At 40.2% G+C, this 26,725-nt stretch overlaps 1 protein-coding gene across 2 annotated transcripts; it reads left to right on the top strand.

Annotated features, from left to right (window-relative positions):
* Mup5 (major urinary protein 5) lies at positions 1 to 26,725 on the top strand. Of its 2 annotated transcripts, XM_017320019.1 has the most exons (8): positions 1 to 20; positions 149 to 251; positions 23,356 to 23,489; positions 24,264 to 24,337; positions 24,939 to 25,049; positions 25,391 to 25,492; positions 25,657 to 25,702; positions 26,475 to 26,500. In XM_017320019.1, the coding sequence occupies exons 1-7, from the start codon at positions 1 to 3 to the stop codon at positions 25,680 to 25,682; spliced, it is 570 nt and encodes a 189-aa protein (XP_017175508.1). In that variant the 3' UTR covers positions 25,683 to 25,702; positions 26,475 to 26,500. The 2 variants fall into 2 exon arrangements, with proteins under 2 accessions (XP_017175508.1, NP_032675.2); NM_008649.2 differs by lacking the exons at positions 1 to 20; positions 149 to 251 and adding an exon at positions 22,864 to 23,017 and having other exon boundaries at positions 26,475 to 26,725.

The raw sequence follows: 26,725 nt of genomic DNA, 5'->3' as shown, positions 1-26,725 counted from the left end.
ATGGAATGTCACACAAATTGGTAATTCTCTACAATACAAAGATTATGTAGTTATTTTATTATTCATAAACAAATGTCTGACACCAGATTTATAGTGCATTTGAATACTGAAGTTTGTTTGATTCATTTTAAATATCCATTGCACGCAGGTCCATTCCCAACAGTCAGCTGCTGCTGTGTTTGGGACTGACCCTAGTCTGTGTCCATGCAGAAGAAGCTAGTTCTACGGGAAGGAACTTTAATGTAGAAAAGGTATGATCACTGAATAGTAGCTTCTGACTCAGAATGTGCTTTGGGGAACTCTTGAAGCCAAGTAGGTCCTTTGAGGGGATGGGTATAGTGCCCCAATCTCTTAGACAAATGAATGGATCCAGACCTTGAAGTAAGACCAGCTCTTCATAACTGACAATGTTGGGGGACCTCTAGTCTCACTGAGAGGCAGGGGCAGTATGCTAAGTATTGTGACAACTGGCATGAGATCTACCCTTGTGTATGCTCAGGCCCTAACCCATAGGATGGAGTTCAAGTGGACACATGTGCATGTGGTATCCCTGCTTCTTCTCCCTTAACCGTTTGCTTATCTATTACAGATTAATGGGGAATGGCATACTATTATCCTGGCCTCTGACAAGAGAGAAAAGATAGAAGAACATGGCAGCATGAGACTTTTTGTGGAGCACATTCATGTCATGGAGTATTCTTTAGCTTTTAAATTCCATACTGTGTAAGTGAGATGCTCCTAGCTGAGAAAGAGGAAATGAAAACCTGGTATGGTCTCACACCTACAAACACACGGGACTGGGGAGGGAGATGCCTCTCAGTATGGACATTTGTACACACATACTGAGTCTGTATCCAAAACTAGAAAGTTACATGTGACCAAGATCTCATAACCAGGGGTTTTTCAAAAGTCAGAGACAAGAGTTGGTGACAGGAATGAATTCAGTAGGAGTTCGATAAGGAAAGATTAGAGACACTTCTAAAACCACATTAATGAGACAGCATGTCACAAGTTAAGATTATGGGATCATGAATTAAAATTTTCTTACTAGTTGTTAGCCAAAGACATCCGCCCCTTTCTACATCTGTTTCCCTGCAGCAAAGATGATAATAATAATTCTCCTCTGTGGTACTGGGAACCACATCAGGCAACATTACAAAGTGCTAATTTGAGGCAGATGGTGGAAATCTGGCTGATAATCTACACCACTGGCTGAAGCATGGCACTGGTGAAACTTGGAAGTAGTTGCAGTTGTAATAAGGATGAGAAGTGATTGTCGTTTTCTTTTATTAAAATTATAGGCAAATTTGTGATATCTAAAGCATCAGATATAAAGGAAATAATGTAAATAAAAGCCTTTTGCTAATTTTACAAAAACAGTCAAAAGTTAACTGGAATCACAAACTGGAGATATGTATAGTGTAGTGGGTCAAGAAGCCATCAGGGTAGTCAGCTTCCGGTGGCCAAGGTGGGGGCCCAGAGCACACTCTATATCTTGCTTCAGCCGCCCTAAATACAAGACCGGGGACCTGGTGTTTGCCAAGTTAAAGGGCTATGCCCACCGGCCACTGAGGTTCAAACATGTCGCTGAACCCAACCGCTACCAGGTGTTCTTTGGGACACATGAGACAGCCCTGCTGGGTCCCAAGCACCTGTACCCTTATGAGGAGTCCAAGGAGAAGTTCGGCAAGCCCAACAAGAGGCAATGCTTCAGCGAGGGGCTGTGGGAGATCGAGCATGACCCTATGGTTGAGGCCTAGCCTGTGCTCAGAAGAGGAGCAGAGCTACACCAAGGAGCCCAGGCCAGCGAGGATCCAGAGCTGGTGCAGGACGCTGTGAGGAGCCGGACCTCTCTGAGGCCGAGCCAGGAGATCAGCAAGCCAAGCAGGTGCTGAAAGGAAATAAAACTTGAGACCTGTGATTCATGTAATGTATGTCAAATAGCCCGGGCAAGCTAGGTCACCCAGTCGTAAAGATAAGGGAAGGAATGCAGGAACTGGTTCTGACTATCTTGGCTGACTCATTGACCATCCTGGTGCCTCCTGTTCACCCCCTTTCTATAGTGAGCATAGTTAAAAGCTGAAACATTAACCAGATGCATTGTCAACTCAGATAAGCCCCCGGCTTTAGAATCCTTATACACCCTGGCCTGCACGTACTACTCTGCTGACTCATAATCATGTGCAACCGTGCCAATTCCTCCCCCAGCTCCAGCCCCTTTTTTATAAAAACCCCTAGCTTCCAAGCCTCGTGGTCGATTTCTCTGTCTCCTGCGTGAGATACATATTGACCCCGAGCTCCGCCATTAAAGCTACCTCATGCTTTTGCATCAAGGAGGTCTCTCGTGTTTCTTTGGGTAACCCCACGTACTGAGACTTGAGTGGGGGGGCTCCTTCTTGGGGTCCTACAGTGCAAGACCAGTACCCTGAGGCTAAGACCGAGGCTGAGGCAGAGGCCTAGGCCAAGGCTGAAGTGGAGGAGCCGGGAAGTCTGAAGAGGGGTGTGGAGGATGAACAGCCTCATTGCCTCTCCCAATGAGGCCCAGGGAGGCGGCTCCTGGGAGATGGAGCCAGCTGAAGAGCAAGAGGCTGAGGCCTGCCCCTTCATGGAGGAGCCTGACCAAGCCCAGGAACAACTGCTTACAGATGCACAGAAGGGACAAGCTCCAGTCACAGAAAGCAAGGCCATTTAACACCAGAGGTAACCAGATGTGAAAAGGCAAGGGGAAGAACCTGACAAACAGTAACCGAAGCTACTTGGCATCATCAGAACGCAGTTATCCCACCACAGCAAATCCTGGATACCCCCCAAAACTGGAAAAGCAAGGTTTAGATTTAAAAAAGAATCTCATGATGCTGATAGAGGATTTTAAGAAGGATATTAATAACTCCCTTGAAGAAATAGAGAACAGATTAAAAAGGGAGAAAGCTTTAAAGAGGAAACACAAAAATCCCTTAAAGAATTACAGGAAAACAAAATCAAGCAGGTCAAGGAATTGAACAAAACCATCCAGGATCTAAAAATGGAAGTAGAAAAAATAAAGAAATCACAAAGGGAGAAAACTTGAGAGAGAGAATCCTAGGAAAGAGATCAGGAGTCAAAGATTCAAGCATCACAAAAAGAATACAAGCAATTGAAGAGAGAATCTCAGGTACAGAAGATACCATAGAAAACATTGACACAACAGTCAAAGAAAATCAAAATGCAAAATGATCCTAACTGAAAACCTCCATTCTAAGAAGGACCAAAGTATCCACACTTTCATCTCACAACTTCTTGAGCTTCATGTGGTCTGTGAATTGTATCTTGGTTGTTTTGACCTTCTGGGCTAATATCCTCTTATCAGTGAATGCATAGTATGTGTGTTCTTTTGTGATTGAATTACCTCACTTAGGATGATATTTTCTAGTTCCAACCATTTTCCTAAGAATTCCATAAATTGATTGTTTTTAATAGCTGAGTAGTACTCCACTGTGTAAATGTTCCACTTTTTCTGTATCTATTCCTCTGTTGAGGGACATCTTGGTTCTTTCCAGCTTCTGGCTTTTCTAAATAAGGCTGTTATGAACATAGTGGAACATGTGTCCTAGTTATATGTTGGAGCATCTTTTGGGTATATGCCCAGTAGTGCTATAGCTGGGTCCTCAGGTAATACTATGTCTAGTTTTCTGAGACACTTCCAGAGTTCCAGAGTGGTTGTATCAGCTTGCAATCCCACCAGCAATGGCGTGTTCCTCTTTCTCTACATCCTCACCAGCATCTGCTGTCACCTGAATTTTTGATCTTAGCTATTCTAAGTGGTGTGAGAATCTCAGGCTTGTTTTGATTTGCATTTCCCTGATGACTAAGGATGTTGAACTTTTCTCTAGGTGCTTCTCAGCCATTCGGTATTCCTCAGTTGAGAATTCTTTGTTTAGCTCTGTACCCTATCTTTAATAGGGTTATTTGGTTCTCTGGCATATAACTTTTTGAGTTCTGTCTATATATTGAAGCCCTCTATCATATGTGGAGTTGGTAAAGATCTTTTCCCAATCTATTGGTTGCTGTTTTGTCCTATTGACAGTGTCAGTTGCCTTACAAAAGCTTTGCAAGTATATGCGGTCCCATTTGTCAATTTTTGATCTTAAAGCATAAGCTATGGGTGTTCTGTTCAGGAAATTTTCCCGTGTACCCATGTGCTTGTGGCTCTTCCCTTCTTCTTTTCTATCAGTTTCAGTGTATCTAGTTTTATGTAGAGGTCCTTGACCCACTTGGACTTGAGTTTTGTAGAAGTAGATAAGAATGCATTGATTTGCTTTCTTCTACATGCTAACTGCCAGTTGAGCCAGCACCATTTGTTGAAAATGCTGTCTTTTCCACTGGATGGTTTAGCTCCTTTTTCTAAAATCATGTGACCATATGTGTGTGGGTTCATTTCTGGGTCTTCAATTCTATTCCTTTGATCTATCTTCCTGTCACTGTACCAATACCTTGAAGTGTTTTTTTTTTTTTTTTTTTTTTTTTTTTTGTTATTACAGATGAATTTGCAACTTGGTCTTTCTAAATGATGAAGAATTGAGTTGGAATTTTGATGGGGATTATATTGAGTTTGTGGATTGCTTTTGGCAAGATGTCCATTTTTACTATATTAATCCTGCCAATTCATGATCATGAGAGAACTTCTTTCCATCTTCTGAGATCTTTGATTTCTTTCTTAAGAGACTTGAAGTTCTTCTCATACAGATCTTTCACTTCTTTAGTTAGAGTCACAGCAAGTTATTTTATTTTTTGTGACTATTGTGAATGGTGTTGATTTCCTACTTACTTTCTCAGCCTGTTTATCCTTTGAATAGAGAAAGGCCACTGATTTGTTTGAATTAATTTTATATCCAGTCACTTTGCTGAAGTTGTTTATCAGGTTTAGGAGTTCTCAGGTACCCATTGGACTGAGCACAGGGTCTCCAATGGAGGAGTTAAGAGAAAGGATGGAAGGAGCTGAAGGGGTTTGCAACCTCACAAGAGGAACAACAATATGAATCAACCTGTACCCCCAAGGCTTCTAGGGACTAAACCACCAACTGAAGAGTACACATGGAGGAACCCATGGCTCCAGCCACATAAGTAACAGAGGATGGACTTGTCGGTCACCAGTGGGAGGAGAGGCCCTTGTTCCTGTGAAGGCTCTGTGCCCCAGTGTTGGTGAATGCCAAGAACAATAAACAGGAGTGTGTGTTGGTGAGCAGAGGAGAGGGGAGGGGATAGGGGTTTTCAGGGGGTAAACCAGGAAATGGGATGGGATACCATTTGAAATGTAAATAAAGTAAATATCTAATAAAAAAGAAAATACATATAAAATAAAGTACAAAAAACGGATTGTCTTGTGTTTGTGTTTGTACATGCAGGTGTGCGCCAGTGCATGTGCATGAGTGACCCGTCCAGCAGGTTCAGTTATTCGAAGGTCTCAAGGGGACCTTCTCCTAAGAACCAAATGGGGGGAGAGAAAGACAGACACCAAGTGCAGGAATGACACGGGAAGCAGTCTGAGTAGCATCAAGGTGTCACTGTATTCAGCAAGGCTCAAGGCTTAAATGCACAAGCAAAAGGGGAAGTACTTCTCAGCAGGAGGAATGGGGAAGCAGAAAAAGAGGAAGTACTTCTCAGGAGGAGGGATGGGGCAGCAGAAATTTTTCTTTTGGCAACTACACGGGGAAGCAGGAACTTGGTGGTATCAGGGTACATCTTGTGGTCAGGACATCCGGCGCTGACTTAGGGCTGGAACATTCTGTGGTTTTTCTCGGAGCAGTGCATCGGTGGCCCACTTTTGACAGCCTTTTCTTCTCAAGGGGAGAGGCCCAATTAGGTGATCAAGACAATAGAGTTGTCTTAATACATTAAATCTGAGCTATAAGAAAGAATAAGAGGGTTATCATTTCTCCAAGTCTCGTGGGGGAATAGGTTTAGGGAGGAAGGAAAAGTCCCAGTTTCAAACATTAAAGTATTCAGCTAGACTGACCGCTGTATCAAAAAGGGCCCAGGGCTGGAATGAAAACTCAACTGGTAAAGAGCTTGCTGTGCAGTGTGAGGTCCTGAGTTTGATGCCCAGATCAATAAAGGAGTTGAGCTTGGTGGAGGACAGTAGAGCATAGTGTCTCTGATTTTAATAGCAGCCCTGGGCAGATGGAGACAGGCAGATCCCTAGGGCTCAGCTTGTCAGCTGCCAGCCCAGCCTATAGCTTATCCTACTGGGTTCCAAGCAAAGAACACACCTGGTTTCTAAATACAGTGGACAGATTCTGGCAAAGAACTCTTAAGCTTGATATCACACACACGTAAATATGCACACCTGCACCAGTGTACACACACATCTGAACACCCATACATGTGTGTACATACACACAAACATGCACAAACACACAGGCACACACAAGCACACACACACACACACAATCCCAATCATAATCTAATATGGCTCAGTGAGGATGAAATTAATTTCTCGTTTCCTATACACATTCAAACCCTGGTTCTTTTTCCAATGACTCCTGGGACATGAATTCAGCCACAGTGATCAAGACGAGAAGATACAATGAGAAATACAATATACTTTTCAGTTTATTCTTGGCTCAGAATCCAGGTTCTGACTCATTTATTATCTTCCCTGGCTAATCCTTACTTCCTGTTTGCTCTGATTCAGGGACACATGCTTAGTAAAGGGCATACATAAATTTCTTTTGGCAACACAAATTCTTCTAACACTAACCCTAAGCCTAAATGAAAATCTAACCCTAACCCCTAACTCTAACCCTAAACCAACCTAACTTTGGGGAAATTAGATGGGAAACAGTAGAAACATTCAAACCAATGAAGAAAATCAAAACCTCAGACAGAGAAATTGCTTTGTAAAGGAAGAAGACAGGGAAGAGGTGAGGGTTGATGCAATAGAACTGTACAATTCTTTGTGATCTGGGAGTAGATTACAAGTAAAAGAGCATAGAGGGTTGGTGAAAACTGTCAAAAAGGCCCAAGGATGCCATATGAGCATGCATCCTCAGAGGAGCAAGGGCTGAAGCAGAGTGATATGAGGACAGATGCCCAACCTTACATGACATACAGAAAGAACACAGCTGCCTGTGGGTGCAAAAGTGACAGGAACACCCATTCTACATATCAAAGCAGCTGCTGACACCTTAGGACTGGCCTGACTGCTAGAACTAGCAGTTCCCACTTGCACAAACTGGCCTGATGCTCATGGTGGGCCACAATGTCTTATCTGGAATGAAAGACCTCACAAAATATGAACATTAGGCACCATTATCCTGAGATTGTCATCACAAGATCATTTTGCCATCTAAAATGGTGTCTGTCCTCTGGTTAAAACCAGTGGCAGCTACTTCTTTACCAATTGCAGAGTTAGCTTTATGTTTGTGTCTAATTATTATAAATGGGATCTATTGGGATATTTAATAATTGAGGGGTCATTTCCCCATTGCACCTAACCTAGAGCTTCTTGAGACCTCCCTAAATCCTACAGCAGGTTCCTTTCTTCATTTTTTTTTTATAAAGATTGGCTTGTGTTTGTGTCTGTGCATGCATGGGTGTGCAGGTTCTTGTGCACCTCTGTGTGTGTATATGTAGAAGCCAGATATTGATATCAAGTGTCTTCCTCGCTCATTCTTCATCTAGTTTTCTGAGACAGAGTCTTTCTCTTCACCAAGAGCTTATGAATGTTGCTAGACCTACTGGCAAGCAAACCCCAGGATTTCCCTGCCTCTCTCTCTTGGGAGCATAGTTTTAGGGAAGAAGAAAAGATCCCAGTTTCAACATTAAATTATTCAGCTAGACTGACTACTATATCAAAAAGGGATAAGGGCTGGGACGACAACTCATCTGATCAAGAGCTTGCTGTGCAGTGTGGGGTCCTGAGTTTGATCCCCAGAATCCACATAAAAGAGTTGAGCTTAGTGAAGCACAAAGCTGTCATTGACTGTTGCCTTTCCCAACTGCAAGTCTGTGTATCCATACTACTGGGAGACCAGTTCTCTTGGGGAGGAATTTGGGTATGGAGAACTGTGGCACATGGTCAGATAGGGGTGCAGACAGAAGCCAGAAGGATCCTGTCCTCCACCATTCCTTGGTTCCTCTGTCCTGATGGTTCTGGGTGGGTCCTACTTGGACCAGGAATTTGAGCAAAACTGGTGGTCTTACCTGTGTTCACAGGTGTGTCAGCACTCCTGGGAGACCAGCTCTCTCTGGGCAGGATTGGGGTATGGAGAGCAGTAGAAGAGGGTGAGCCTTGGGGTCTTGTCTTGTTTGGGATGGGAGACTTTTAATGACTGCTTCTATTTCCTATCACTTATATAGTTATTTAAATACTTTACCTGATATTGATTTAACTTTGATAAGAGGTATCTATCTAGAAAGTCATTCATTTAATTTAGGTTTTTCAATATTATGGAGTACAGGCTTTGTAGGTTTGGTCGAATGATTCTTTGATTTTCCAAAATGTTATTGTTATGTCTCCCTTCTCATTTCTGGTTTTGTTTATGTGGATACTGTGTCTTTGCCTCTTAGGTAGTTAGGCTAAGGATTTGTTTATTTTGTTGCATTTTTCAAAGGATCAGCTCTTGCTTTCCTTGATTCTTTGTATTATTTTCTTTGTTTCTAATTTATTAATTCCTGTCTGTTTGATAATCTCCAACCAACTATTCCCCTTGGGTATGCTTTCTTCTCCTTTTTCCCTGGAGCTTTCAGGTGTACTTTTAAATTGCTAGTATGAGAATTCATTTCTTTATTTCTATCCTTGACTCAATGATTATTGAGTAGAGAATTGTTCATTTTCCATGAGTTTGTGGGCTTTACGTTGTTTCTGTTGTTGAAGTCTAGATTTAATGCATGATAGTTTTATAGGATACTAGGATTTATTTCAATGTTCTTGTATCTGTTGAGATACAAGACCAACTGCTTTGTGACCAACTATGTGCTCAGTTTTGGAAAAGATTCCATGAGATGCTAAGAAGAAGGTATATTCTTTTGTGTTTGGGTGAGATGTTCTCTAGATATGTGTTAGGTCCATTTGAGTCATAACTTCTGTTAGTTTCATTATTTCTCTGCTTACTTTCTATCTCGATGACCTGTCCATTGGTGAGAATGGGGTGATGAAGACCTCTATCTGTTTGATTTATTTTCCTGTATTTCTTTAGGAGATTTAATCATTACTTCTTTAAAGGCCTCTATCATCTTTACAAGACTGAATTTAATGTCATTTTCTTGTGCTTTAGATGTGTTAGGATATCCAGGATTGCTATAGTAGGATAGCTATGCCCTGTAGATTGCATATTTCAGTGGCTATTGTTTGTTATGTTCTTATGCTGGCCTTTAGTCATCTGGTTGTCACTGAATTTTATAGGTATAACAGATATCAGGAAATTGGACCTAACCTGTATATTCCAGGTGCAGAAGGCCTCTGGTGGGCAACCTTGGGCTGGACAATGGAACTCATGGGGCAGTCCCAGAGCAGCTGGATGTGCCTCAGGTGACTTAGAGGGCAGGAGATTAGGGGCAGGATGTAGGGTCTTACCTGTATATTCCAGGTACAGCAGTTCTTATGGAGGCCAGTAGAGCAGTGGCTGGATAATGGAGCTGGGGTGGGAGATGGGTGGTTCAAGGCAACTGGGTATGCACCAGAGAACTCCACCTTGTATTTTGTTAAGATTGTGTTTGTACAGATTTTCATGTTTTCTTATATTGTCATGTAATATCAGAACAATTAAAAGAATATCAGTGGTTGTCATATTTAAATTTTGAGATATCAAACAATGTCCCTAGAGTGGACATTATAAAATTTATAATGCATTTTTGGTTTTATGAGGGATATTTATATCATGTTGTGCACAATTATGACTCTGCTAAGTATACCATGATTTTGAGATTGTCTATGGGGTAGTTCTACAGGTATAATTATGATCTGGCCATTACTTCTATTTGGAAGATAATCATTACAAAGGGATATAAGATTTTGTGTCAAGATGACAAGGGGTGGGAGTGTAATGACTATTCTTGTTGTTAACTACATCTGGAATCAACTAAAACCTTAGCAGGTCAGTATATCTTTGAGAGATAATAAATCTATCTCTTTGAGAAATAAAAGTCAATTGAAGATGGAAAGACCCAGTTTTAATCCACATTTTTTTTTGAGGATCGAAGAAACATCTTAAAACGGGGGCACACCTTCTGTTGGCAGCCTATATAAAAGACATGGAGGAAGGAAACTCTCTCTAGAGAGCTTCCCCTTACTCTTGCTAGCAAGTCTATTCCCTCATGAACATTAGGGCCTACTTCTTTTTTTTTATTAAATATTTTCTTCATTTACGTTTCACATGTTTTCCCAAAAGTCCCCTTTACCCTCCCCCTGCCCTGCTCCCCAACTCATCCACTTCTGCATGCTGAACATGGCATTCACCTGTACTGGGGCATATTATCATCGCAACACCAAGGACCTCTTCTCCCATTGATGGCTAACTAGGCCATCCTCTGCTACATATGCAACTACAGACACAGTTCTGGAAGGTACTGGTTAGTTCATATTGCTGTTTTTCCTATGAGGTTGCAGACCCCTTTAGCTCCTTGGTTACGTTCTCTAGCTCCTTCATTGGGGGCCCTGTGTTCCATCCAATAGGCCCTACTTCTTTGGAATTCAGACATATACTGAAAAACAGCTAAGACATCCAGCCTTGAGGAATGAACAATAACAAATTCTTGGAATTTGTGTTCACTTTTAAGGTTGACACATCTGCGGCTAAAATATTTTTATATTCTCAAATTTAAAACCACTTATCATGCTTCAGATAAAGAAGAATTTACATCCACAGAAGGATCACCACCATTGAGGTGAACTGTATCAACTGCCAGCACAGTCATTTTACACCTATAAAATGGAGTTATATATGGTTCCATTCAATGTATGCCAAGGGGAAAGACCGGAGCATAATGTATAAAGCTATTTGCAACATGACACACAAAAAATTATGAGTAATGAAGAAAGAAGAAGAAAAGAAAGACAGAAGCCTGAGGTGCCTACATCACAAAGGTTTAAAACAGCATCCTTATGTGTGTATCATAGTGGCAAATCTCATGCATCCAGCATCTGTATATATCAGTCAACAGTACTTCAGGTGCCTTCATACACACTTGTACATAGGGATACAGATATCAGGTTTCAAAACAGTGGGCAGAGGCGTTATTTTTATTGTTTTTCATGTAGAGTTGGTTTTTGTTTGGTTAAGATTTTGTTTTGTTTTGTCTATTTTTTTATTTCATTAGTAAATTTCCTGGTCATTGTTTTTATTTTTGTTTATGTTTCAACTTGACACATGCTAGAGTTCTTTGGAAACAGTCACTTTCAAGGGAGAAAATGCCTCTATAAAACTGATTCAGGAGGGACCAACTCTGTATGGAAATACCACCCTGGGCAGGGGGTAATAAGTTATATAAGAAGATAGAATCACAATCCATAGGGAATGAGTCAGGAAGCAGCATTCCCCTAAGGTCTCTGCTTTAGTTCCTGCCTCTGAGTTCTCACATACAGTTAGCCCCAATCCTCCCCACACTCCCAGCTACCCTCATAATGGACTGTAAGCTAAAATAAACCCTTTCCTCCTCAGGTTGCTTTTGGTCCAGTTAATAATCACAATAACTCTAACATTTATCTATATAAAGATACAGATAATACCACTTTGTTCTTGGAGCTTTGCATTTTAAAACACCATGTAGTTTCTCTATAAATGTCTCTCTCATTCCAGCTATCTTGAGAGTAAGCTTACATGATCTCTTGCCAGCATGTTCCAGTCACTTCCATCATGATCTACTAGCCTAGAGGTTCTCAACCTTCGCCATGCTATGATCCTTAATACAGCTTCTTCAGGTTGTGGTGACCTCCAACCATTGAATTATTTCCTCGATAAGTAATAATGGTCGTTTTCCTGGGGTTATGGATTTTAATGTAAATATCTGATATGCAGAATATAGGACATGTGACCTTCTGAGTGTCAAGACCTAAGAATTGATAACCCCCTGTGGGGTCACAACCTATACGTTGAGAACTGCTGATAGCACCTTCTTTATCTCTTTCCCTGCCTTCCTTTTGTCATTTGTTCTCTAAATGCAGCCAGATGAACTTTGAAATCACACCTCTGCCCATGTTCCTACTGTAGTTCTAAAATGTTTCAGTTCCTTCCCATGTACAAGAAACCCGACACATACCCAAGCTCCTCTTGGACCCACATGAGCTGACAAGGGGGGTGAGCTGTGCCTACCAAATATATATACATTGGAAGCTATAGAACCACAGTGCCTGGGGTGTGATTCGGTGTAATTATGGTAAGAAGAGGTCATTGAAGTGAAAACTAAGATGATATGACCAGTGTCCTTAAAAGAAAAGACTAGGATACAGGCTGGATAAAAAGGGGGATACTTCCTGAAGACCCCAGAAGGCATCCCGTTATGATTCAACCAATGAAAAAGATCTCAGAAGAAGCAAGCCACATTGAACACCTTTCTCTCAGAGTTCTATCTAGCTGATAGAAATGAGAAAGTTCAGTTTTTGCTGTTGAAGTCATCCATACTGCATGACTTCCTAAGGGCAGCCCCAGCAAACTGACGCACACCCTTGCTAGCCTCCACTCACTTTATAATTCCTGTGCTTGATGTGCTCCTGCAAGGTTTCCTTTGGCTCTCAGAACTACTTGTACTCCTATTTGTCATGGCCTTTGCGTTTGTGTGTACACTCTCCGCAGCCTAGATGGCCCTCTGCCCACTTCCTGTTGGTCTGGCTAATTCTCTCCTATTTTAATAGATTATTTATGTGTGTGAGTGTTTTGCTTATGCGTATGTCTGTATGCCACATCCATGCAGTGCACACCTAGGGTGTCAGACCCCCTGGTACTAGAGTTATACATTCCTTTGAGGCACCATGTCAGTGGTGCTCTAAAAGAACAGGCAAGTGCTCTTAACCAGAAATCATCTCTCCAGCCTCTCCCTCTCCTGTGTCATCCTGCTATCCCTTATTCAACATTTAGTGACTGATTGCTAACTCTGTGACTGCCAAGGTGCTGACCTTTCTGAGCTTTTGTAGTGAGTACACATTGTTCTTGGCCTCAGATTACAAATTCCCCTGAGTTAAATATCATTGAATTGAAATGTTCCTAAGACAGATACCTACTGAGGAGAGGACTCAAGACCCCTTAGAAAAGACTGTGTTCAATAGCATACGGAATGCCAGACATCAAGAGTCACTATAGCTTGGAGTCCACCCCAAACCTTGAAGAAAAGACTGCTTGGTTTGAGGAGTATGAACAGCTAGCTGTCCCAGCTGTTAACTGATTTGGCAGACTCCCTGGTTTTTGAGCTGAAAGCTGGTCGCTTTGGGGTGCAACCCCCCATTAATGAACAAAACTGTGGCATAGCATTTCTGCCTAACACAGGATAACTTCCCTTTCTTGATTCTGCTGCCTCCTAGCTCCTTTCATCCTTCATGAGTTACTGGACAATAATCTCTTTGCCCCCTAATTCTGTCTCTATCTCTGGTTTCCAGGGGACCATGCTAGATTTGGGGCGCTAAGCAAGTGGATTTCAGTAACTCCAAGCTTTCTCTGATGTAGCCGCAAGTGGCCACGGGTTACTGCTTTCCTGAAAGGAAAGCTGTAGATAGATGGGAAGGATGGCAAGAGAAATAACGAGCCAAGACAAAGTTCTCTGATCAAGTATCAGTCTTTAATGTATGGCACTGAATATATATGGGAAAACTCAAGGACCCATCCCTTTGTGTTGGCTGAGTTCTTTTGTTTGTTTCAGCTGGAATGAGTTGCAAAATAGCCTCTTCAGCAGCTCAGTGGGCAAATAGTTCTCAATTCTCTGGCAAGAAGATTTAAATGTAGAAGAAACAGATGCCTGGCTCCAGGGTCAGAGACTTGTTTGGCCAGCTTAAGACTGGGAGCAGGGGGGTCACAGTTCCTCCCGTTTTGTTTATTAAAAATTAGCTGGAATGGGGCATAAATTTTACTTATGCTCCATGGCCCTGTCTGGGAATTATGGTGGATGGTGGCTGTGCCTGCCTTGGATCTGGGGGTCACAGTTCCTCCCATTTTGTTTATTAAAAATTAGCTGGAATGGGGCATAAATTTTACTTATGCTCCATGGCCCTCTCTGAGAATTATGGTGGATGGTGGCTGTGCCTGCCTTGGATCTGAATGTCTATACTCCTTTGACACATCCTGGGGAACACATGCAGTTTGTTTGTGTTTATTTGCACAAGCATGGTTTTTTAGTGTTTATAATGTACAAACATGGCCTTTTGGCACATGCCTCTGTTTTAGGTTGATAAGAGTCATAGAATCATCAGTGGCCCGTCCTTGGCTACTGGACCTCACCTTTTTCCCATTCAGACCAAAGCCACAATATGCGTTCAATGCATCAATTCATAGCGATGAATAACTGCCATATCTGAGCTTTGCTGAAGGTGAGACTCTATGGAATAACCAACCTGCTTAAAATACAAGGTCAAAATTAAAAGGAAAAAGATTAAAGTTGTCTGTGGGGATGTCAATTCAGGTGCAAATTAGCAAAGATCCCTCCCAGGGTCTCCTAGTATGGGGGAGGTGGCTTTGAGAATCAATAGAAAACAAACTGTTACTTCCAGGTAAATAGTGGTAAGAGTCAGGTAAGCTGGCTGATAAAAATTTTTTAGCTATCTTTGTAATTGGAATATCCAACGTTGGATTTATTTCTAGACCAGTCAGTCCATCATTGAGTCAGAATAACTGTTCACATTAAAGGAAATAGAAAAGTCATTATAAATCCTCATTTTGAATAATTTTCCTAGTCAGTTTCTACAGTATCTATGTTCTCTATCCCACAAGGCATCAAATCTTGAAGCAAGGCAGCTTAGCTTGTCTAACTTGGGACATAAGCAAGCAAAGGTGGGTCAAGAACATACACTCATTACAGCTTTCCTGTCACCATTGTCAGGGCACTCAGCAAGCTCACAGGTCAGCATTATTCTTTTGTGTCAGCATGTCACAAATCACTCTGGCAGCAAGCATGATCCTGAAACATTCTGCAGAAAAAACACAAACATGCCCTCTTGCCCATATAAACACCTGATCAAGATTATGCCGTATACCAATAAGCAGAACTTTCCATCTCACCTAGGCATGAGTATGCCTAGCTGTAGGATGCTATAGACACTCAGCAAAGAGTTCCTTGGCATCCCAATTTTAAAAATTTTAAAATAACATATTTGATTTAAATAATGTGCATGGGGATATAATTCCCCATTTTTTTGTTTTTTTAGGGAGATATTGTTTTACAGTTCAACACTGCCTTGTCCTTGAGAATTATATAAAATCTCAGTAACAAGGGTAACATTAAATTGTTAACAAAACATCTCAAATGCTTGACTGTAATAGCCAGTTCCATTTTCTGTTTTAATCTGATATGGAACACCAAGCATAAAAAAAGTTAATGTAGGCAATGACTAATTACACTTTTATTTCCTTCTCTTGTTAAAGCAATTACAACCATAATGCATGAAAAGGTGTCAATAGTTACATATACATATTTTATGTTTCTAGGATCAGAAATATGAGTATTAGTTTGCAATAATTGATTAAGTATAAGTCCTCGAGATTTTAACACCATTCGGTGGAACAGACAGAAATTGAGGTCTCTGAGAACAAGTCTCTACAATTTGACATGCAAATTCTCTAAAAATACTAAATTATTATCTCAAGCCATTACTATTTTGATGATGTAAAAAAAATGAGATTATATGGCCAATTGTTCTTGTTTAAGGCTTATAATCTCCCTGGGATACAAATCTGTTGTGCCATTTCCTTAAGGGGTCTTGTCCAGGCAGTCCAGGATGAGTTCTTAAAGGTCCAAGGACAGTCCTTTAAAGGAACAGTATTTTCTCTTAACTTGAGTTGTATGTGTATAAACAGTTGCTAAATTAGAGAATCAGCAGTTTCTAAAAAAAAAAAAAAATTTCAAACAATTGTAAGCCTATATGTGTGTGTGTGTGTGTGTGTGTGTGTGTGTGTGTATATATATATATATATATATATACATATATATATATATATGCTATCAGTATACAAATTAAAAGTTGGTTTGTTTTTAACATTTCAAAACACTGGCTACAGCACACAATTCAATTATCTGTGCTGAAGCAGGAGGAAACTCAACAGAATAAACATGTGATCCAATCATATATACTTCTCTCCCATAGAAGGGTGGTTTATAAATACAGTAGATGTATTCTTTATGGGATGCATACATCAATTTACAGGAAATACAAAAGCACGTGTAGAAGCAAATTTTAACTTGTCTTTGGATAATGATTATCAATTTACCTAAAATTTACTATGCAATAGACCAAATATCAATATTCTGCAAAAAACAATTTAAATGCTGTTTGAAACAAGGAATAGATGTCTCATCACGTTTTTAAGACATTTTCTTAAAACTCCCTTCATGATTCTATCCTACAATTTTTTTTTTATTAACACCATGACAGCTTCATAACAGTATGTTAAAGTTTACTTGGAGATGTAGAAAGATCTTTGCACATTAATACTTCCTTTACCAAAGTATTGCTGTTGGTTCATTGAGTAACAATAACTAAATAAGCAGCTAACATTTGACTACCATTGATTAAATTTGATAACAGTTGATTAGAGAAGGCTCCACAACTTTATGCAAAGCTTTTTGTTTTTCACCAGTTAATTTGCATCTCCCTTGATAACATCCAACAAAGGGTCAAGTCCTCCTGTGGAGAGCTTAAGATGAGTTGTTAGCCAATTAACATATTCTGGAAGCTTTTGAAAATAGTTTGAAGTAAGCAAATCATCTTTTCTTTCTTGAATTTTCTGTACCACAATTTTTCTAGGATATAACTGAGGCCCCAAATATTGAAAAAGATATCACCTTTTGAATCTTTTCTGGAGCGACAACTACTCCAAAATTTTTCAAGCTTACTGTGTAAGAGCAAAAGTTTATAGTATATTTCCCATAAGGGGGAATAGTAATAAAATACTCTCCATATAATAAACAATATAAACTGAAAGATTTAAAGTCCTAGCTTCTTGTATTGAGGCAGAGACAAAAAAATTATCATTTTTAAAAATTTACATAATGTAAGGCTATTAGACATACCTAGAGGCAAAACTTTCCAATGATCACAAGCTCACTAGTAAACAACCCCTTTACAATTATCAAGATGCAAAGGAAAACACAAACTCCCAAATCCATAATAATTCTATATGGAGTAGACCATCCAGATTGTAATGCCCTTAGAAGTTCCACAGTCTCGTTGACCTTTCATAAATCTTAAATTTAAACTTTATTTTGAACAACTGGATAGGCCTGTAATAATGCTGTTTTGGCTTAAAAATATTCCCTAAATGCAAGGAGAGGTGAGGCCCCAACAACTTCCCTAGGCAGGGTTTGCAAAACAAAAGAAATGCCACACAAGCCTTGCTAGGCTGCTCTGAGATTTCATTAACTCAAATGTCAATATTTCTTAATCTGAGCCTTTGTCCTGAGGTCTGGCCCAATGCTTACCCCTCCTGCAGCAAAAAGATTCCAGGGGCACAATTCTACTGTCTGTCTATGCCTCTAATTTTTGGACAGTCTTTCCTAAGATGATTTATAATTAAAACATTTCTATATCCTTAGTGTTGTGAAAAATTGCATGTAATACTATAATATTGTTGCAAGGCAGCAACAATAGGCACACACTGATTGTATGAGGATCCAATATCTGCAAAAGGACAAATATATCCAGATAAGTCTGTCTTTGTTTCATATGGCCTAATGGCCACAGGGAACTGCATTAGAATTCTCATAAGACAATTGTGAGGGGAAAATAAAACTGCTTGAGAATCTCCAGAAATTCTGCCAGCTGTTTATTAACATATCCAAAATCTTGAAAATGTTATTCAGGAGTCTGTTTGATTCCAAATAAATTCACAGAGAGATCTCCTTTCCATTCTTGGGGGGTTAAAATTTCCTTCTACCACTGTATCCAATAAAGCTTGTGTAAAAGGCGCAGCAGGCCCATATTGGCCCCAGCTGCTTTTAATTTTCATTATTCTTGCAATCACCTTAATTACAAAATATGTGTTGAGTTAAGAATCCTGAGCTTGCAATCAAACTGCAACCTGCAGCCAATGGAACACTGGCAACGTTAACCATAATTTTTAAGATTCTTTTCAATATTAGAGCATAATCATAAATTTTGGAAAACAAAACCCAATTTTAAACTCAATACCAAAAGAATTACATTCATGTTATGAAGTTTGGCTAACAATTTTGATATAGGAATGCATTATAGTTAAACTTTTAATGCTTCATTAAGGGGACATTGTTTTAAATCTTATCTCTTATAAGTCTAGTTTCTTGGATAAGAATTACATAAAATATTATCCCAATTTAGAAGTATCTTTAGAGGCCTGATCTCCTGGGCTGGTTCATGCCACATGCTGTTTAAAAAGACAACAACCCTGAGTTATCAGTTTTAAGCTAACCTTCTTGTTACCAGTGTTACACTTTTATAATCATACCCAATCCTTATAAGCTAATACTCTATAAGTAAGACATGAAGAGCATGTTTATAGCTTTAAGACCAGTCAGAAACCAAATGAAGCACCTACACGAATCTTACAATTTTATACCAAAGAATTTTTTCTTTTCTAGGTATAATTTCAAGAGAAAAAGCAGTTTGTCATTTGTTGAACCTAATAATCACAATTGCACAGATTTTTCTAGTGAAAAACAACTATCAGCTTATTTGCCTTAGAGCTAAGAAGCTGCTGGCCCCTCTAAAAAACAGTTTTACAGTAGGGCCTCTCCTGCTGCACTTGACTCCTGGCTAAGGGTGCTGGGCAACTTAAATTAGCCACCACTGTGCAACTGAGACTGAATCAAGGATGGAGAGCCAGAAGATAAAGTTTTAACCATGTTGTTCTTTTCAACATGAAAGATAGAACAATAGTCATTCAGACAAAGAAACAAAAACAGACATGAGTTGACACTTGGACAGATTGGTGCACCAAACACATACAATACAGAGAGAGTAGAAAACTTGATGTAACAAGAACTAAGAATGGCTCCTGTAGGGACCAGAATGCGGGACATCTCCTGATGTACTTCTCTCTCTCTTTCTCTCTCTCTCTCTCTCTCTCATGTCATTTGTATATCTAGCATCTCTCTTTTTGGTGTGTATTTTTATTTTATTTTATTTTATTTTATTTTATTTTATTTTATTTTATTTTATTTTATTTATTTCGATCTCTACTCCTCTTCCATGATGCAATTCTTGACTGTGGACAAATGCCTGTTTAGAATTCAGTGTTGGGACAACTCTTACTCAGTCTAGCCTATATCCTTTTTGCAACCTTGCAGTCAACAGTCTTCAAAAGATAAAATTTATAGCGCTAATATTAATGATGTATGTTGGTTACCATGCAGGATACCATCTTCTGTTTTCTGTTGAGCCCGACCAAGACAGTGTCCCTCAATCAGTTTTTCTGTACTTTGGTCCCCTGTTCAGGCACAAACTCTACTGATGTTGGGAGCTATTAAGGCAACGCTATTGTCCTGATCTCTGAATTGGGCCTCTCCCCTTGAGAAGAAAAGGGGGTCAAAAGCCACCAGACGCACCGCTCTGAGAACAACCACAGATTGTTCCAGCCCTAAGTCAGCGCTGGATGTCCTGACCTCAAGATGTACCCTGATACCACCAAATTCCTGCTTCCCCGAGTAATCGCCAAAAGAAAAATTTCTGCTGCCCCATCCCTCCTGCTGAGGTGCATTTCCTCTGCCCCATTCCTCCTGCTGAAAGACACTTCCCCTTTTGCTTGTGCATTTAAACCTTGGGCCTGGCTAATACATTTGGGGTCTTGATGCAATCCAGAACGGTTTCCGTGTCGTTATTCGCACAAGACCCTTGTCTCTCTCTACTCTCCCCCCCCCCCCAATTTGGTTATTAGGGGATGGGAAGGACAGCAAGAGAAATAAGGAGCCAAGACAAAGTTCTCTGATCAAGGCCCAATCTTTAATGTATGGCACTGAATACATTGGGAAAACCCAAGGACCTATGCCTTTGTTTAGGCTGGGTTCTGTTGCTTGTTTCAGTTAGATTGAGTTGAAAAATAGGCACTTCATCAGCTCAGCATGTGGGCAGTTCTCAGTTGTCTGACAAGAAGATATAATTGTATCAAAACAAGACATGTAGCTCCAGTGTACTAGACTTGTTAAGCCAGTTCAAGGCTAAGGGGTGGGGGTAGGGGTCACACTCTGACACTGACACAGCAGGTGTTTCAGAACTAATGTTGAGCCAGAGTCAGCAGGATGTACTCTCACTTTGGCTGCTAGAGAGACTACAGAATATTTCCTCTCTGGGACATGAATCAAATTAGCCTGTGTTCATTGATGTTCTTCTTGGCTCCAAATATACCTGACATCATATAAGTGGCTTGAATGTGTCCACAGGATTTCTGAATGAGTTATTTGTTCAGTTAGTTGATGGTGAGAGACAGGACAAGGTCATTAAATCGTTTTCCTATGAGTCAGTTTCAGAAATGCTAGCTACTTACAAATGGGCTGTTTGTAGGTTACACGTAAACTCCTTAAACCCCATCCACAAACACATTGTCTAGTCAATTCTTCACTGCTTGAGCTTTTCAGTCACATGAACAGTCTACACATGCTAAGGAGTGTTAACATGCTTAGTGACAGGGAAGGTGCCTCAGCTGAAGTCAGGAGTGGAAGGTACTCATTGCTGCTTTCTGCTGTAGAAGCAACTTGAAGTTCATTACTAGAAAAACAATAGTCCATAGCCAGATGAGGTGCCACAACCCATAATCCCAGAGTTCAGGAGGCTGGAGCAGGAGGATAGTCAAAGATCTAAGACCATTCAGACCCTCAGTGTAAGCTCAAGCTCAGCTCAGAGCTCACATTAAAAAGCTGGCCATGGCTGCTTTTAACCCCAGAAGTGGGTAGATGGCTGAGACTGGAGGATTGCTGGGACTTAGTGGCCAGCCAGCCTATCTGAAATACACTAATTGCCAGATTCAGAGGGAGACCCTGTCTCAAGGGGATGAAGTAAAAAGACATAAAGGGAGACAATTTGTGTCCTGTGCTGACTTCTGCATAAACTAACAAAGGCACAAGCATGTGCACATGTGTGCAGACACCATAATCAAACAAAAATGGAAGAAGGTGAGAAGAGGAGAAGGAGGAGGAGGAAGAGAAGGAGGAGGAGGAGGAGGAGGAGGAGGAGAAGGAGAAAAGAATATGATAATCTCCTAGTAGAACATCCACCAAACACTGTAGACCAAGAGAGAGCAGGTTGTCATGCCTCATTCAGTCTCAAGCCACACCAATTCCTCCATATTTTAAATAAACCCATGCGCAGTTTCGTTGCTACTATCTGCCACTCTGACATTACTGGAGATCTACAGCACTGTTTATTCCTTTTTCTCCTATTTACTCACCACCCCCTGCTTCATGGTAAACACATCCTGACCTGTGTAGTGGAGTGAATAAGAACAAAGGCTCCTGAGTTAGAGAGTCTTGGGTTTAAATCTAAGTTCTCACATTGACTATCTATATGACCTTATACAGTTATTTAATCTTTCTGAGTCTTAAATAATACTATGGTAAGAAGAATAAAATAGTACATACCATATAAAGCTGATAGAAAGTTGAAATAAAGCATATAAAGTACTTGCCTCCTTCTTGAATTCTTTATTTCCCCACATCAAACACTAGCTTATGCTTCTAGTTCCAGGGTAAATAAAATGTCTACTGATACAAAATATAGTTCCATTGTAACTGTATGTCTTTGGAAGCATGATTTTTGGTGAGATTTCTACTTGGATCTCGATTAGAAAATATGACTTTGAACAATACTTGTATTTTTCATTAATGATGAGATTATGTCCAGTCATTTCAAGTCCAACGTTCTCAAAGGAAAACATTTGTTGCAACCTGGCTACTGACAACAGTCTGGTTTCTGAGGTCAGTGCTATCTGTACAAACGTTGAAGCATTTTGGGCAGCCATCACCTTAGCCTTGAAAGACTTTTCTTGATAATTTTTTAAAATTAAGATTTACTATTTTTATGTGTATGTGCATGAATGAGTTCATATGCACCACATGAGTACAGGAGGCAACAGGGGTTAAAAGAAAGTGTGTAGTTTCCTTTTACTGAAATAGAGTCAGTTTTGAGATGCCATGTGAGTGCTCATAAATGAACCTGGATCCTCGGCAAAAACAAGTTTCAAAGAATCTGACTCCTTCTTCTGACCTCCACTGCACCAGGCCTGTGCATGGTACTCAGGTACACATGTAAAACCAATGCTCATACACATGATTTATAAATGAATTTTTGCTAAAATTGAGTAATTCAACTTCTTTTAAACTCAAGCCTTAAAGAAAAGATTCTCTACATGTTTGACCTTCCAGTTCAGTCCCCACCCCCTCCAAAACTGGATTTCTGATTCCAAGCCAGATCCAAATTTATATCTAGTTCCAGATGGCAGCTCTCTTGAACACCCACTGTTTTCTTGGGAATATGTTTTGAGAAATGTAAGACTACTAAATTAATCCATAGGTGATGAAATTGCCAAGTTTGAAAAGGGCAGGAACAATCCTTGGCCTCTCATCAATAGATGAGAAAACATTCCACAAAGCCTGACAGAGGTATAGCAGACCCATACAGGAAGAAAAACAAAACAAAACAAAACGAAAAAAAAAAAAAAAAAAAACAAAACCGCTAACCCCAGAGCGTATATAAGGACAAGCTAAGGAGCTAGGGAATATAGTGTAGGCACCGTCATCTGAAAGACCTGGTACTGAGAGACAGACAGTTCTATTCCCTACCAAAATGAAGCTGTTGCTGCTGCTGTGTTTGGAACTGACACTAGTCTATGTCCATGCAGAAGAAGCTAGTTCTGAGGGACAGAACTTAAATGTAGAAAAGGTATGATCAGTGAATTGTAACTTCTGACTCAGAATGTGCTTTGGGGAACTCTTGAGTCCAAGTAGGTCCTTTGAGGGGATGGGTATAGTGCCCCAATCTATTAGAAAAATGAATGGCTAGAGACATTGATGTAAGACCAGCTATTCAGATCTAACAATGTTTGGGGACCCCTGTTCTCACTTAGAGGAAGGGACATTATGCTAAGTATTGTGACAACTGGCATGAGATCTACCCCTGTGTATGCTCAGGCCCTAACCCATAGGCTGGAGTTCAAGTGGAAACCTGTGCATGTGGTATCCCTGCTCCTTCTCCCTTAACCATTTGCTTATCTATTACAGATTAATGGAAAATGGTTTTCTATTCTCCTGGCCTCTGACAAAAGAGAAAAGATAGAAGAACATGGCACCATGAGAGTTTTTGTGGAGCACATCGATGTCTTGGAGAATTCCTTAGCTTTTAAATTCCATACTGTGTAAGTGAGATGCTCCTAGCTGAGAAAGAAGAAATAAAAACCTGGTATGGTCTCATGCCTACACATATGGGGTTGCAGGGAGAGATGCCTCTCAGTATGCACTTGTGCACACACATACTGAGTCTGTATCCAAAACTAGAATGCTCCATGTGACACTGAACCAAGATCTCATAACCAGGGGTCTTTTCAAAAGTCATAGAGAAAAGTTCATGACAGGAATTAATTCATTAAGAGTTCTATACGGAAAGATCAGACACACTTCTGAAACCACATTTATGACACAGTATGTCACAAGTTAAGATTATGTGATCATGAATTTTATTTTTCTTACTAGTTGTTAGTCAAAGAAATCCAAACTTTTCTACTTGCATTTCCCTGCAGTAAAGACAATAATAATAATAATAATTCTCCTCTGTGGATCTGGGAGCCACATCAGGCACCATTACAGAGTGCTAATTTGAGGCAGATGGTGGAAATCTGACTGATAATCTACACCACTGGCTGAAGCATAACACTGGTGAAACTTGGAAGTAGTTGCAGTTGTTCTAAGGATGAGAAGTGATTGTCGTTTTACTTTTTTTTAAATAATAGGCAAATTTGTGATTGCTAGAGTATCTGATTTAAACGAAATAATGTAAATGAATGCATTTTGCTAATTTTACAAAAATATTCAAAAGTTAAGCGAAATCAGATACTGGAGATAAATATAGTGTGGTGGGTGAAGTAGCCAGCAAAATCAAAATCCCTTACACACAAGCTCACTCTGTTTTACAGTATAGATGAAGAGTGCACTGAAATATATTTGGTTGCTGACAAAACAGAAAAAGCTGGTGAATATTCTGTGACATGTGAGTATATCAAATGTCTATATATCTATCCACAACATGATTAGTAAACCTTAATACCTTTTGTGTGTGTGTGTGTGTGTGTGTGTGTGTGTGTGTGTGTGTGTGTGTGTGTGTTTTGCTAGATTTTGAACTAAGGAACTTGCACCTACTAGTCAATTGGTGCCATCTAATAGCTAACACCCTGTGGCAGGCAATTAGGATAAGTAGGGAGACATGGACTCTATCTGATACTGCCTGGTGAGTAGTAGAGGTGGACATTGCTCAGGGTGTAGCAGCAGATATTTGATACAGCAAGCTTATATAATAAAGAAACAATTTGCTTGAAGCTGCTGAGGGAGGTAAGCAAGCCTAGGAGAAGATGAGAGAGTGGTGCGCCTATGGCTGACTGTTCACTAGTAGTCTGTACCTCTCAGAGTCCCTTTTCTTAAGGGTTACTTCTTGAAGTTCAGAAATCTAAAGACAGAAAGGCTCAGACACTTCACCCATCTCTTCCAGGATATTTATTTTAATGATTTTATGTTTGAGGTAAAACAAGAAAAGGGTTTCCAGCATTTCCTGCAGAACATAAGAATTTCTGAGCTGTGTCCCATTTCCTCCACAGATGATGGATTCAATACATTTACTATACTTAAGACAGACTATGATAATTATATTATGTTTCATCTCATTAACAAAAAGGATGAGGAAAACTTCCAGCTGATGGAGCTCTTTGGTAAAGTATTTCGCACAGACATTGAAGTTGGGGTGAAAAAAGAATAAAGAAACTCTGGCTTTAATATGGTCTTCCCATCTTGGGCCTGTCCCTTTGTCACCTCCTGAAGATTGATGCTCACCTCCAACAGCGCTCCAGCATAGTGATGGAAGCACTCTGAAATCTCTCAGTGTGACAGAAGGATATTCTATAAACACCAAATCCAGGATTGATCATACCCATGCCTGTCATTCATGTTGGCAACTATTTCCCATCCTTGTGGGGAAGCCCTTGTCCCCTTACTCAGGCTGTGGTCAATGTACACTATGCAGCTGCTACACTCACAGTTGTTCTTCTCACAGGTCGAGAACCAGATTTGAGTTCAGACATCAAGGAAAAGTTTGCAAAACTATGTGAGGAGCATGGAATCGTTAGAGAAAATATCATTGACCTATCCAATGCCAGTAAGTCAGGATTCACTTATTTTTCTCATTGTGAATATTTTATCATAGAGGAAACAAATCCACTTGGCTACCAGTCATTTTTGAACACTGGAGAGTCCTATCCTTTCTCTTGGGGAAATAAAGTGGACCTGGTATATGAACGTGTTCTTGTTCTCATACGACAGATCGCTGCCTCCAGGCCCGAGAATGAAGAATGGCCTGAGCCTCCAGGTAGGCAATATCCAATGAGAGCAAGGAGGGGCTTGGTGGTCATGGAGAGGCCCTTCCAAAAGTATTAGCATTGTGTGCCCAAATTACAATAAAAATAGTTTAATAGGGAATCTTTGAGGACAGCTTGGAAATCTTGCTTTGAATTATCTGGATTTGTGAACTAGTCCTACTTTGAGCTTTAAAGTAAAGTGGCCAAAGCACTTAGGCAAGAAAACAAAGATGTGAGTTTTACATAGTTGATGTATGGTTGTGTAGAAAAGGCTCAGTGATGGGTTCAATATCATTAACAGACAGAGTAGCTGTTCTTCAGTGTCTGTGGTCCCCCTCCATCCCACTCCAGATAATAACATCTGAATCTGAACTCTGTACAACCTTGCCTTCTTACCTGGGAGTGGATGTACCTGATCACCACTTCTCAACCAGTCTGGAGAGCAGACTCCTCTGGCCCCCCCTTCTCATATAATCCAAGTCTTCACTCGTATAATGTATGAAGTCTTTAAATGTAGCCAAGGGTTTATCATTATTCCACAACTCACCTAACATTTTTCAGAGCTTCTTATGACAAAAGTTGTAGAAACAAGCCTCAGATTCCATTATGGTCATTTATTCTGACTTTCATCCCTGTGTTCTGGAAAATAATTTCAGTTAGATTGCAAGGGAAGATCCATTTCTTGGTCCCATTTGTTCTATATAATAGAATATTTCTCTGTCCTGAAGTCAATCCAAGAGGTGCTTAATGAGTTTCTATATTCTTTCTTCCTGGCTTACACAGTGTTGAGTGGAGACTTCTCACCAGGACTCCAGCATCATCCCTTCCCTTCCATACAGCATGGGGTGACAAGTTCTGTGATCTGCTTCCATCATGTCTCACAGACAGGTCCAATCCTGGTCTCTCCAGCATGTTACCTAGGATAACTCATCAAGAATCAAAGACTTTCTTTAAATTTCTCTTTGACACACCCATGACAATTCTCCAAGAATTGCTTCCTCTTCCTGTTCAATAAATGATTACACTTGCACTTA

Source organism: Mus musculus, chromosome 4, assembly GCF_000001635.26.
Source record: "Mus musculus strain C57BL/6J chromosome 4, GRCm38.p6 C57BL/6J".
NCBI classification, from domain to species: Eukaryota; Metazoa; Chordata; class Mammalia; order Rodentia; family Muridae; genus Mus; species Mus musculus.
The sequence above is the reverse complement of the archived record's forward strand: the minus strand, read 5'-3'. Positions and strand labels throughout refer to the sequence as shown.

Bases quoted from the DNA above. Each gene is read 5' to 3' on its own strand.
- Mup5 (XM_017320019.1), top strand. From the start codon at position 1: ATGGAATGTCACACAAATTG. The intron at 21-148 runs GTAATTCTCTAC...CATTGCACGCAG, and splicing joins ATGGAATGTCACACAAATTG to GTCCATTCCCAACAGTCAGC. The intron at 25,493-25,656 runs GTAAGTCAGGAT...CTCATACGACAG, and splicing joins CATTGACCTATCCAATGCCA to ATCGCTGCCTCCAGGCCCGA.